General features: G+C 37.9%; 1 protein-coding gene across 3 annotated transcripts in view; it reads right to left on the reverse strand.

Moving 5' to 3' along the window:
* Positions 1-210: 210 nt before the first annotated feature.
* Positions 211-13,009, reverse strand: part of DNAAF9 (dynein axonemal assembly factor 9) — a 132,609-nt gene continuing 119,810 nt past the window's right edge. For all 3 annotated transcript variants that reach the window (XM_065597288.1, XM_042855612.2, XM_042855613.2), the window contains 5 exons: positions 12,585-12,659; positions 12,174-12,376; positions 9,617-9,682; positions 6,330-6,423; positions 211-4,313 (listed from right to left, as the gene is read on the reverse strand). In XM_065597288.1, the coding sequence (XP_065453360.1) occupies positions 4,201-4,313; positions 6,330-6,423; positions 9,617-9,682; positions 12,174-12,376; positions 12,585-12,659 (551 nt within the window). In that variant the 3' untranslated portion in view covers positions 211-4,200. The remainder of the gene's footprint in view (positions 4,314-6,329; positions 6,424-9,616; positions 9,683-12,173; positions 12,377-12,584; positions 12,660-13,009) is intronic.

A 13,009-nucleotide genomic window follows, 5' to 3' on the forward strand; every position in this document is an offset into this window, starting at 1 on the left:
GCTTAACAGAGATCACTCATTATGAAGATTTTAAGTGTACACGGGGAGCTTAGTTACAAGTGATCGTGTGGCATTTTGTTTCCTGTTTTAGTTAACTGTCTAATGCATAATTATATGTAGCCTCAGTTTAAAAAGTGACTGCTGAGAGCCTCAAAAAATACAACTTAAATAACCATGAACTTGTTCAATTTGTCAAAGAATCAAATGAAAGACAACAAATGGATATACTTTATTGGTTCTTAGCATGACATTAGAATTACAGTTGTAAAAAAAAAAAATCACACGAACTGCAGGTATAAACATGTAAAACAATACAAAAATAAATGGAAAGGTAATTTTATATATTTACGGAATCAAGTTGTGTAATAAATACAATAAGCAAAAAAGCTTCAATCACACAATTCAGTTTAACTGAAGTTACAGTAGTGTTTGTAAATACAAGTTTTAAATTAACAAGTTGCAAATATTAAAGCATTGAAAACTAGTATAAAAGTGAATTTTGGCACATTGTAAAGTGAGATTTGTTATATTAGTATTTGACAATTGTGTAAAAATGAAGCAATTTCTCACTAGCCTTTTGAGGTACATTTTTAACAATCTAAAATTAGATTAACAACGTTGTTCTAACAACTCACAGTTTACGATTTACTATACTAGTTACAATTTTCCCTTTTAAGAATACCAAACAAGGTATTCCAGAGCTTATATCTGTGCAAATTCAGAAAAATCTCAATATAAAACTTATTAGGGAACTTTTAATTGCAACTTAAATCCTCCCTGCAATCATTTTTGCTAAATAATAATACAAATGTGTAAAAACTGGAATACCAAATTCCACAGCTTTACAAAGAAATAATCCTAGGTCACAGCTCAGTTCAAGTTGCAAGTGTTCCCTTGCTAAGTTTGTCACATTTTTCACCCCCCTATAACTTCAGCAACTTCTGACCAACACTCATTCTCTGTGAGAAAAAACACAAGCTGCTAACGTTAAGGTCAGCAAAGCATATAAACCCTTTGAGGACTCTTAGCACTTCAGCATAATACCAGAAATGCCTGGACACAAAGTTACTCTTCTCCATTTTCATTATACAGTAAAAAGATAGTATAATGGCACTTTTTACTTATTTGAACATTTGCAGCTTATCGAGAGATGGTGCTTTTTTTGTTTTACAGTAGCTAAAAATTTCCAAAACTAGATATTTAGGATTAACCCAATTCTTATCTCAACTTCAAAAAATAAAAACCAGATTCCCCTGCAGTTAGGGTTCAGCATGGTATATACATCTCTGACAGGAATACAAAAATTACGATTTCCCCCCCTTAAAAAAAGGGGGGGGGCTGCTGACTGTGGGAAGTAAAATTAATCAGCAACTGCTATAAAACATCAGCAGTATCAAGTATTTATACATTTTAGTCCTCAAAGAGTTTTTTTAAAAAACGATTTAACCATATGTGCTAATATTCTTCACTAGGTTAATTTTAAGTCCTTTCACCAAAACCGTTTCTCCTTTAAAAAAAGGGTGCGAGCAATACAACCCATGACGTCCACTCCCATAATTCGCTTAGTGCATCAATGGCGCCATATGCAAGGCACTGCTATGTTTAAAGGGTATCATTGTCACAGTTTCACTATTTCGGTAATTTTTTTTAAAAATCACAGTTAAACATTAAAAGCTGAGGTAATCAAATTATTTCAATACCAAAATATATTAATTGAAATAGTACCAGTATGGTGAAAGGTCTTCATCATATTACACAGTTATTGTTACCACTCAGCATGCAGTACAGCATATAATATCTATACTATGCCTTTGTTGTGGTGAACTCTTCTGATTCAGGCTTTAAAAACAGCTTGATTTGTGCAGCAATAAACCCAATTTAATAAGTTTAGTATTTCCTGTTTTGGTCACAGGGCATCTCGGTTTTAAACACAGATGAGGCAGCCCAGCAATGTTTATTTTCAAGACCTGCACAAATTAGAGTTCTTAAAGAGAGTTCAGCAGAGTATAAACTACAGTATCTTCATCTATCAATTGCACTTAAAACCTACTCCGTTACTGATTTCCAAGTTGAGACAAAGTGTCAACCGAGTGCCATTTGTCTCAGCTCCTGGTATTTTATGTCTGACGTTACATAGTCATACAGCTATTCTAGAGATATGGCTTTTGCAGATTAGACAATTTAGGCTAAAAAGGAGCACACAGTGTTTACGCTAAGTTATATTGGCAAAGAATTATTCTATTGTCTAAATGCCCCTTTTGCAATATTACCTACAGAATTTTATATTTTCACAACCCTGTCTTAAGACGCAGTTTCCATAGCCAATTTTACTTAGTTTCTAAACACTGACAACACCCCAGAAATCAACTGTTAGCTACATTTACCTACCAGGCACTAAGTATATTAAAAGACTAAAGTGTAGCCATGCATAGATAATTCTCGAGCCTTATTATGATGCTCTATACCTGCAATATGGGTTGCCCCAGAAAGCATACAAAACTTGGAACTAAACTGCTGGCTTTCACTGTGCTTTATAAGAAAAACACGTCTATCCTATTCAAGTCCTGTGGTGTGCAAGATAATGCCTAAATTCTGAAAGCTTTTAACATCTAGCACGAAAAAACGAAGCAGCCGCCTTACAAACATTTAAATCCTAAGCTGCACCACCTGGAATTCAAAAACTGTACTTTCTTACGGAATCCGTATACCCTAATGATCATAGTACAGGCTAGTAGTGACGTATACTAAAATTTTATCTGAAGTATTCCAATTTTTATGGTCTAATTGAAATTTCAGCCATTTAAGATTCCAAATTTAAAGAACTTCTTTCCTAACTAAGGCATCAAATTTCTATGTGGACTTGCACTTGACTGTAGGAGTTCAATCTAGTTTTCCTTTCTTAACAGAAGAGCTTATGAACACCAGTTATGCTTCATTATTATAAGCATACTATACGGAATTATTCCTTCAATAAATTCTTATTGAATCAAATACATCTGATCAACAGAAAGGTCACAGATGCACTAGAAGCTGATCCTTCTCTGTTCCTGAGGGAAAGGAGTATGCAAGTTAAAATGTTCAGCCGTGGTTGGTTTCCACAAAACTAATTTCCAAATACACAGTGAGCTACAGTAATCTGTTTTTCAAGGTAACAAGCTCTACAATACTGTCGGTCAGTAGCCTGCAGGTTAGCCACCTCAGAGTCTTGGCCAACATTCTATGTAGTCATATTCAAAATAGTTCTTGTTTAATTTAGAGGACAAGGTGCCATCATTCTCACTAGAATATCAGCTTGAAAAAACAAATCGGAACCAAAAAAAATCAAACCCAGTGTTTCAATTATGTGGAAGGCTATGGCACATAGATTCTCCTAAAAGCTTGACAGATAAAGTACTTCAAGTACTATTCTGCATTTCTCTACTGTTCTTTTTTACCTTTGAAAACATATTGAGTAGACGAATAACTCATCTCTTCAGCCAAAAGATACCTTGCTCATCCCCAGATGATTTGCTCAGATGTTGGGGCTACAGGAAAATGTACAAGATAACCTTTTTACTCTCAAGCAATGTCAGGTCATAGGTTACACCACTCTGCCTGTAATGCATTCTGCATGAGAACGATAGTATCACAGGAGAAAATGAGCCATTGAGAGCGGCAGCAAGATCAGGTGATCAGAGCTTTTCAAGTGTTCCCCCATTTCTCGCTTTAGGAACACTCAAACTCTCATACTGAAATACTTCAGGGCGTAACAAGTGTTGGCCACTTTTTCATTTATGAACACCTGTGTGCATTCTGTACAGGAAGTCTGATAGGACATTGAAAGAAATGAGCTCCAGGTTTTTGATTATCTGTACCACAGACCAATTTCACTGCTCATACACTGGGCTATTAGGACATAGTTTTGTTTTGAACATGTAGTATTTCCACTGCTAAACAGAGAAATTCCAGGTGATGCTATTTATGATCTGGAATTAAGATGAAGTGGATGTGAACCAGACTGTACAAACAACTAAGTAGTTACCAGATTAAAATGCCAGCTTTACAGGAATGAAGTTTCATTTTAAAACTGCTAAAAACTAACATTTTACTTTTCATTTTCTTGTTAACCAGCAAGGCTGTCAGCATTTTTCGGTTACTGATAGTCAGATGACAGTTTAGAAATCCACGTTTATGTGCATTTAATACCACAAACATGCATGCTTATGTCTTCTGCTCAAAGAGGTCATGATATTCTTGTTCTTCAAGCTCTCTGTTATACTTTTCGATTTCTCTGTTAGCTTCTTCCAAGTAGTCGTTCATGAACTGGTCCATTACTGATGTCGAAATACTAAGGAAAAGTATTCATCCAAATAAAAATGTGCACTAGAATCAGAACAGGTTGGACTAAGTAAGCAATTGAACTAGTTAGCTCTGCATATTAACAGGATGAATTTTCCTCTGTGGGCAATAATACAATGTATTAGCATATTCCGGAGTCAGAACGGACTATCAGTACGCTTCCTCAAAGAGACTGCAAGAGTTACATAGGTAACTTTCTTAATCTCAATAGGAAAAAATAATCAGGGCTGTGTGAAACACCAGCAGGTCAGATAAGTGACAGGAAGGATATGTCACATGATGTGACATCATCATAGGACCTAATCACATCAGCCATACCATGAGGGGCTCGTTCACCTGCACATCTACCAATGTGATATATGCCATCATGTGCCAGCAATGCCCCTCTGCCATGTACATTGGCCAAACCGGACAGTCTCTACGCAAAAGAATTAATGGACACAAATCTGACATCAGGAATCATAATACTCAAAAACCAGTGGGAGAACACTTTAACCTGTCTGGTCATTCTATGACAGACCTGCGGGTGGCTATCTTACAACAGAAAAACTTCAAAAACAGACTCCAACAAGAGACTGCTGAGCTGGAATTGATATGCAAACTAGATACAATCAACTCAGGATTGAATAAGGACTGGGAATGGCTGAGCCATTACAAACATTGAATCTATCTCCCCTTGTAAGTATTCTCACACTTCTTATCAAACTGTCTGTACTGGGCTAGCTTGATTATCACTTCAAAAGTTTTTTTTCTCTTACTTAATTGGCCTCTCAGAGTTGGTAAGACAACTCCCACCTGTTCATGCTCTCTGTATGTGTGTATATATATATATCTCCTCAATATATGTTCCACTCTATATGCATCCGAAGAAGTGGGCTGTAGCCCATGAAAGCTTATGCTCTAATAAATTTGTTAGTCTCTAAGGTGCCACAAGTACTCCTGTTCTTTCTGAAGATACAGTGATTAGTTCCTATGCACGTGAGGTTTTTCCACATCAATCAGACGAGAAGGTTTTTTACATTAATGAAACTTCAACATCCAAGGAACAAGAATGAGATATTTTTGTAGCCAGAGATCTTGCTGTCTTTTTTGGGGGGTTTCTCCACGTATACATTCTTTTTGTGACACATTATATTGAAAGGTAGTTAAGGGATTATTTGGTTTAAATTGAGATTTCTTTGGGGGGGGGGGGGGGCGCGGTTTAAAGTATGCTTCTGATTATCTGAAAACCGCAGAGGACACAGATTTTGTTTGGATAATCAGGAGTTTGGATAATTGAGAGGGCAGGAGTGGCAGGGCAGGGAGCCCTCTGTAGCTCACGGCCGGGCTCACTCACTCCCATGACACCAGGACTACCCTCTTGATTGCTGCAAGCGCAAGGGGTGGGGTGGGGAGGAGAGGATGGCTGCGGCCCTGATGGGGCAAAGTGGAGACTTCTGGCCATTGCGTCGATCTGCCCCATCAGGCCCTTGCACATGCAGGGATCAGGTGTCACCAGCCCTGCAGCAGAGCAGGGGCCCTTGCAGCTCTGCTGTCATGCCTCCACTCACTCAGTCCCATGACAGGAGGGCTGCCCAAGGCTTCCTGAGCTGCTGCAAAGGCCGTTCAGCAACAGGGTGGCCTCCACCAGGGCCGGGGGTCTCTGCTCTATCATCTGAACCTCCACATTATCCTAATGCGGAGCATGGAGACAGAAGGGATTCAGATAACAGGGGTTTTGAAAAAATCAGGAATCAGGATTATAGTGTACTTGTACAGCTTCTTACACGGGGACTGTAGGAGTGATCTATTCATGTTAACGCCTGATACGGCAAATGGTCATCTGCTGATTTAAAACATCAAAATCTTTCACTATGCGTGATCACCAGCTAGTCAGTTGGCTCTTTTAAGGATAATGCTCTGCCTCAATATTCCACATGTCAGCTTTGTCTACATCCGCACCATACTTTCTACAAAAATTCTCATGAATTTAAATACATATTAAAGGATACGTGGATGGTAATCCATCTTGTCCCCAAAGAAATTCACAAACTGAGTTCCATTGTAAAAGTAACCAGCTGGAAGTGGATCCAAGTGGCGCTTCATCTGCATTCAAAGGCAAATACTGTATCATTAGACATGTAGGCAGTCTAAAACATGGGTATGTAAATCTATGCAGTTAAACAGAAGGAGGATGCCTCTTTTCAGAAACTTACCAACCCAGTACAAAAGTGCTTGACCTTTTGTTTAAATGAGGTAGACACTTGCAAAACAGGCTTAAATACTAACGTGATTGCAGTATCTTTAGCTGTTACCTTGTAATTTAATTTTCTACTAGGAAAATTGAGAAAAACCAAAACATTTATTATCCTCTTGGTTGTAAAAGAAGACCCTAAGAGCATCTCTAGACTAGGATAAATGGTATACTCTTAAAACTTGTTAGCCTAAACAATGCAACACTAGTTTGGAAAGGGCAAGTTAGCCCTGCCCTATTTTAGCTAATATAATTTTAAAATATGCCTTTTATCCTAGTCTGAACAAGCCGTTAATGTTATCTGATACAGGGCTATCTTCTTGTGTCTCCAGACAAACCACTCAAGAGACACGGACTGGCCCTTCATCTCAATCTAGAATAGATTAATAGTTTCCAAGGCCAGAAGGGACCACTGTGATCGTCTAGTCTGACCTTGTGTATAACAGGCCACAAAACTTCCCCCAAATTAATCCTAGTGCACATATCTTAGAAAAACATCCAATCGATTTAAAAATTGTCAGTGATGGAGAATCCATCATGAGCCTTGGTAAATCTTCCAGCCATTGGATCAATGTATGTGTTTCTCTGCTAGATTCAAGACCCTCTTAAATTTGTTCCCCATGTAGATACTTATAGATTGTACTGAAGTCACCCATAACAGTCTCTTTGTTAAGCTAAATAGATTGAGCTCTTTGCATCTATCACTATAAAACATTTTTTAATCCTTGAATCATTCTCGTGGCTCTTCTTTGAACCCTCTCCAAATTATCTACAACCTTCTGTATTGTGGACACCAAAACTGCAAACACCAAACACAGTTGTACCAGTGCCAAATACAGAGATAAAATAACCTCTTTACTCCCACTTGAGATTCCCCTATTTATATATCCCAGCATCACATCAGCTCTTTTGGACATCACATTGGGAGCACATGTTCAGCTGATTATCCACTATGACCCCTACATCTTTTTCTGAGTTACTGTTTCCCAGTGTAGAGTCCCCCATTGTGTGGCCTACATTCTTTGTTCCTTGATGTATATATTTACATTTAGCCATATTAAAATGCATATTGTTTGCTTGTGCCCAGTTTACCAAGCAATCCAGATAGCTCCGTATCAGTTACCTATCTTCTTCATTATTTACCACTACCCCAAATCTGTATCATCTGCAAACTTTATCAATGATGCCCATGTTTTCTTCCACATCACTAATAAAATAGAGCCAAGAACTGATCCCTGCGGCTCCTCCCTGGAACCATATCTCCTGGATCACTTTTCCCCATTTACAATTACATTGAGACCTGACAGTTAGCCAGCTTTTAATCCATTTAATATATGCCATGTTAGTTCTAGGTCATTCTAGGTTTTTAATTGAAATGTCATGTCTGTCAAAGCCTTACAGAAGTCTCAGTATATTATGTCAACACTATGATCTCTCAATCAAACGTGTAATCTCAAACAAGAGATCAAGTTAGACAGAACCTATTTTCCATAAACCCATGTTGATTTGCATCAATTACATTACCCTCTAATCTTTTATTAATTGAGAATCTAGATCTAACAGCCAAGATGCTTACATCACTCCTGTCCCCATAATATCTGAACATCTCGGACTGTATTTCCACGATTGCCTAGGAAATGAGGGAACGCTCATTGCACAAGCAACTATAAATACTCTGTGCACTCTGTACATCAGTCTTCATTCCATTTAAGAGAATGGTGACATGAGCACTAATTCCTTAAGCAACAAAAGTGGGGTGAGGAGTGGAGTCACTGAGTCATGGTAGTATAATGTATTGTAATTGTCCTTATTTGCAGAATAGAGAATGCTTTAAAAATACATTAAAATATGTCTTAACTATTTAAAGAACTAAGAAACAGGTTGCTTCATGGAGGTGACCTTATAATAAAGGTAGTTTTGGGGTTGCTTTTGGATGGTCTCTTATGACAGGTTTCCTAAGGCAACCTGTTGCATAGACTTCACTGCATTTCAAACTAATTTTGAAACATCTATAGACCTCGGTAACATGAAGCTTTTATCAAACATTTGTTTAATTCAATTTAAAATTGATATATTTTGAAATAAGTTGCACGTAATCATTAGGCTGTCCCTTTAACAGCTTTGCACCCTGTGCCATTTCCCAAACTGACTCTCCACAAAGATCTCCTGTAACTATCCATATATTTGTTGTGAGGACAGATAATCAAAATAAACTTGCATTAAAACGCAAGAAGAGTATAGGCTCAAAAATGCTGAATAGCTTGTCATGTAAATACAAGTACTATTAGTTTCCCATATCAGATCCTTAAATCCATTTTCTCTCCCGCTTTTTATTGACTAGAGATATATGGTTCTATTCCAGATGCATTACCACTTCAAGACATATACTAAAGGGCAAACATCTAAGATTGAGGCACTAAGTGCTTATGATTATAAGGATCTTTTTCCAGTACTGTGACATGGCCAGATGCTTCCCTGACAAACTCCACATTTCATACAGGAGGTTTTAGTGTTTAATCACCTTCTATTCCAACAGGAAGCCACAGAGTAACTTGTAAATACTCCTGGTTTGTCTAAAAACAGGCTGTACCAGCAGAAAGACCAGCAAAGCACAGCTTAACAGTAGCAGCTGCAAGGGCACTCTAATAGAGTGTCCACAGGAAGAACTATCTTAAATGAGTTTATTTTTGCCTCTCACATGCAGAGGACAGCAGAGATGAGCAAACAGTATGTATCTATATAGCTACCAAGAATTAATGGAAATACATCCATCATTATTCTGAAAATGTGATTATTGCTATGATGTGATAGCCCCATGCTCCCACTTCCAAAACGATTATGGAATTGGGTTATTTGGAAACTAATGCAATTACACACCACTCCCACCACTTACCTGGAAGCTTAACAGCATCAGGAAAAATAATTTTGCATGCATCAAGTCAGAAACTTAGAACACAGTTCTTGCTATAGTCTTCTATCATATACATGGGTACTTAAGGAAGTGAGGGTCAAAACGAAGCCTTGATGCTAATGGCTTGTACTTACATGAATGTTTTTGATCTCCTGCAGAGTCAGCATTCCTCTGGTTTTCAGGGCTTTCCTCTGAGGTTTCTATACATAGATTCAGATACCAATAATGCTTTTAATGCTCATGGCAACATCACATTATGTTATAATTAAGGTACCAAAAAAAAAAAAACCCCCCCACAAAAAAGCAAGCAACCAGAAAAGTACAACTACAACAAATATGAGAAAGGCAGCAATATGTAATCACAGATAATTGTGGTTAATCCTAACACAAGGTATTTTTAAAAAAAAGTATATGAATGCTAATAAGTGGACACGGTTATTGAATTGCCTTGTTTACTTAAGGCACTCTAGATTCAATTTTTACAAATACAAGTGTAAAAAACTCAAGAATCTTATATAAATGTGGTTTAGTTAACAGAATAGAACAAAAATTCTGAAGGTATTTTAACTAAACTAGTTAAATAAGCTATTGTAAAAAACACAAAAAATCACATAAGAGGCAGAGCAATCAAGTTTTTAGACTTAATAAAGAGGCCTATACCTCAATTCTTTAGGCAATATGCAGAAACTAAAATACTAAATTATTTAAAACCCCTGAATCAGTCTCTACTTTTGATGTTGTAGGGGATGAGAAGGCACTTTCATTATAAATCCCATTTACAGAGGTTTGTACATTTTTTAGAGCGTTACTGGTGGAGTTAAATAAAATCTCTCATATTTGTTCTCAGTCCAAAGATTATGCTTTTATTTTCAAGGTCTGATTAAATTCAGCTCAATCACAGCTGAGTTTTTCATCCTTGGAGAAATTTGCTTATTTTTAAAATGTCCAATCTTCCATGAACTCCGTCTCAGAACGGACAAATGCCGTTGGCATGTAAGCAGCAGCATGATTTAGAAATAACATTTGTGTACATACAGCACGTACATTTCCCACTTAAAAAGAAACCACGCCCCAGGCTGGAGGAACAGAAGGAGCAGAGTCAACTTCTCAGCCTACGCTGCATTCCAAGACGCTACACATGCAAATTTATAGTTACATTACATTTTTTTTTTTGCATCAGAGAAATCAGGACCATCTAATTAAAGATTGTACCAAAATGTGTATGGACAAGGAGCTAGAGTTAATGCAATGTGTGCAATCATAATTTTAATAGTTCCTGGTTCAAGTGCTGTACTGTGCAAACTTAATATTCTCAGTTTTTGCATGGAGTTTTCTTTAAAAAAAGAATTCAAAGAGAGAGTCACTCGCCAGTACTTTGGAACTATTTGATTGGAAAGCACCGTAACAACATCTTTTCCCATACTCCTCAGGAGCTCAGACTGGTCACAGCATCTAAAAAGCCTACAGGAGCACTGATTGCATTCCCTATAATATCTCAGCTATTCTACACTGGGGGGAGGGGGGGTGGAATCAATCTAAGATAGGCAACTTCAGCTACGAGAACAGTGTAGCTGAAGTCGATGTATCTTAGATCGATTTTCCTCGGGTCCTCACGGCGCGGGATCGACAGCAGCGGCTACCCCGTCAACTCTGCTTCCGCCTCTCGCTCTAGTGGAGTTCCAGAGTCGACCGGGAGCGCGTTCGGGGATCGATTAATCGCGTCTAGACGAGACGCGATACATCGATCCCTGATAGATCGATTACTACCCGCCGATCCGGTGAGTAGTGAAGACGTACCCTCAGAAACAAGGCCCCCATGTCCATCTTACAAAGTGCATCCCCCAACCCTTTACTCTTCACCATGTGCTATGTTAGCCACACACATATACACATTTTGGACTTACTTAACAGCCCACTTTACAAACGCAGCAAAAAAAACCTGAACATATGATTTTCAAGGCAGTGTAAATCAAAACCAGGTTTCACCTGAACACAGGTTATTTCCATGCTATATTTACACTTTCTTTCCACAGCAGTTTGCAAACTGTTTTAAAAAGGGGAAGAGAACACATCCCCTTCCACCAAAAAAATTGTCTCATGATGAAAAATAGCTGAACAGTTTTGTCTCAAAACTTTTTTTTTTTTTTTTAAATCTTCACTGTCAAGCACAGACCAAGCCTGGAAAGTGTAAGCCCAAAAGATCAAAATTTGAGCAATCGAGAACAGGAGGGAGGAATGGAAACAGTTATACACTAACTATAGTGGTCACTGCTGCTCATTATCATTACACCCAAGTGCAGATTCCACACACTGAATTGTCTGTCTGAGCTTAAGCGACTCTGGACCCCACCCATATGAAGGACAACCATGTCTCAGTCCAAGTCTTCTTGGGACATACTCGCAGACTCAATTTGCTATGGAGTATTCTGCAGGAAAGAGTTCTCACCGTGAATATGCTGCGACATGTTTTAAAAATAAAGTTCGAATTACAGGTGGCACCGGTAAGCCTTTTCAGCCATCTTGTTGAAAAGATCATTTCTAATAGTAGACTCATGTGTGCGCTATGCAGGACATAGTTAATCAGTTTCCAGTCTACTTTAACAATAAGAATATTAAAACACTCAAATTTCTCTTTGGATTTTTAAACCAGGCAATACAGAAAAAAATCCCAACAGTTGTGTGTCCACAAACCTGCTTTGCAGTTTGTCTGAGCCAGTCTTTTATATCCTCTTCCTTAAGAGAGCAGCCAATGAACACAAGGAAGCACTCTTGCTGACCGCTGCGATCTCGGTTATCATTTCTTGAATCAGGAGGAGTAGGCCCCTCCTGAACAGGCACAAGGCTTAATGAATTAGATGATGTGTTATGACAGACTTCTATCATCTTATCAGAATCTACCAAAAAGAGAAGATATTTTCTTTATATAGTGGGCTGATATAGCTGACTTATCTCAATTATTTTAACAGGTAGCATATCTGCATAGATGTGTATGGTTCCTTTACGAACCAAACAACTACAAATGATATATTTTAGTATCCTCGGAGTAGGTGAAAACAAGTAGTGTAATCTCAAGACCATGCATACGAAGTACACTACAGTTACCTGAAAACTTAACTTTGCCCAAAATGTGGTATATGTTTCCAGAAAAAGGACTTGACTTAATTGATGACTTAATTGCTGTATGAAATAAAAACAAAAACAGGTTATTCAACTTATTTTTCTCTTCCCTGTTGCAGTTCATTCAGCATAGTTCACCTTGGCTAGCAGTAGAAGGTTAGAGTCCCAATCTCTAAATAACCCACTTCATACTATCTGCTATCCTATGTCCCTTGAAGCCCACGCTATTCGTAACTTCTCTTCCCTATGGGGAGAAAAGGATATATGCTCGAAGGGTACTATAATAAAAAAGTATCCCTCCCACATAATTGATTCTTAGTGCGGAGAGAAAGAAGATTCTCAGAAAAACAATTTTTAAAGTGACAGACATTTCTGCTCTAACAGCACACATTCACTCTAGCAGCAGTCTG

This window comes from Chrysemys picta, chromosome 5 (assembly GCF_011386835.1).
Source record: "Chrysemys picta bellii isolate R12L10 chromosome 5, ASM1138683v2, whole genome shotgun sequence".
NCBI classification, from domain to species: domain Eukaryota; kingdom Metazoa; phylum Chordata; order Testudines; family Emydidae; genus Chrysemys; species Chrysemys picta.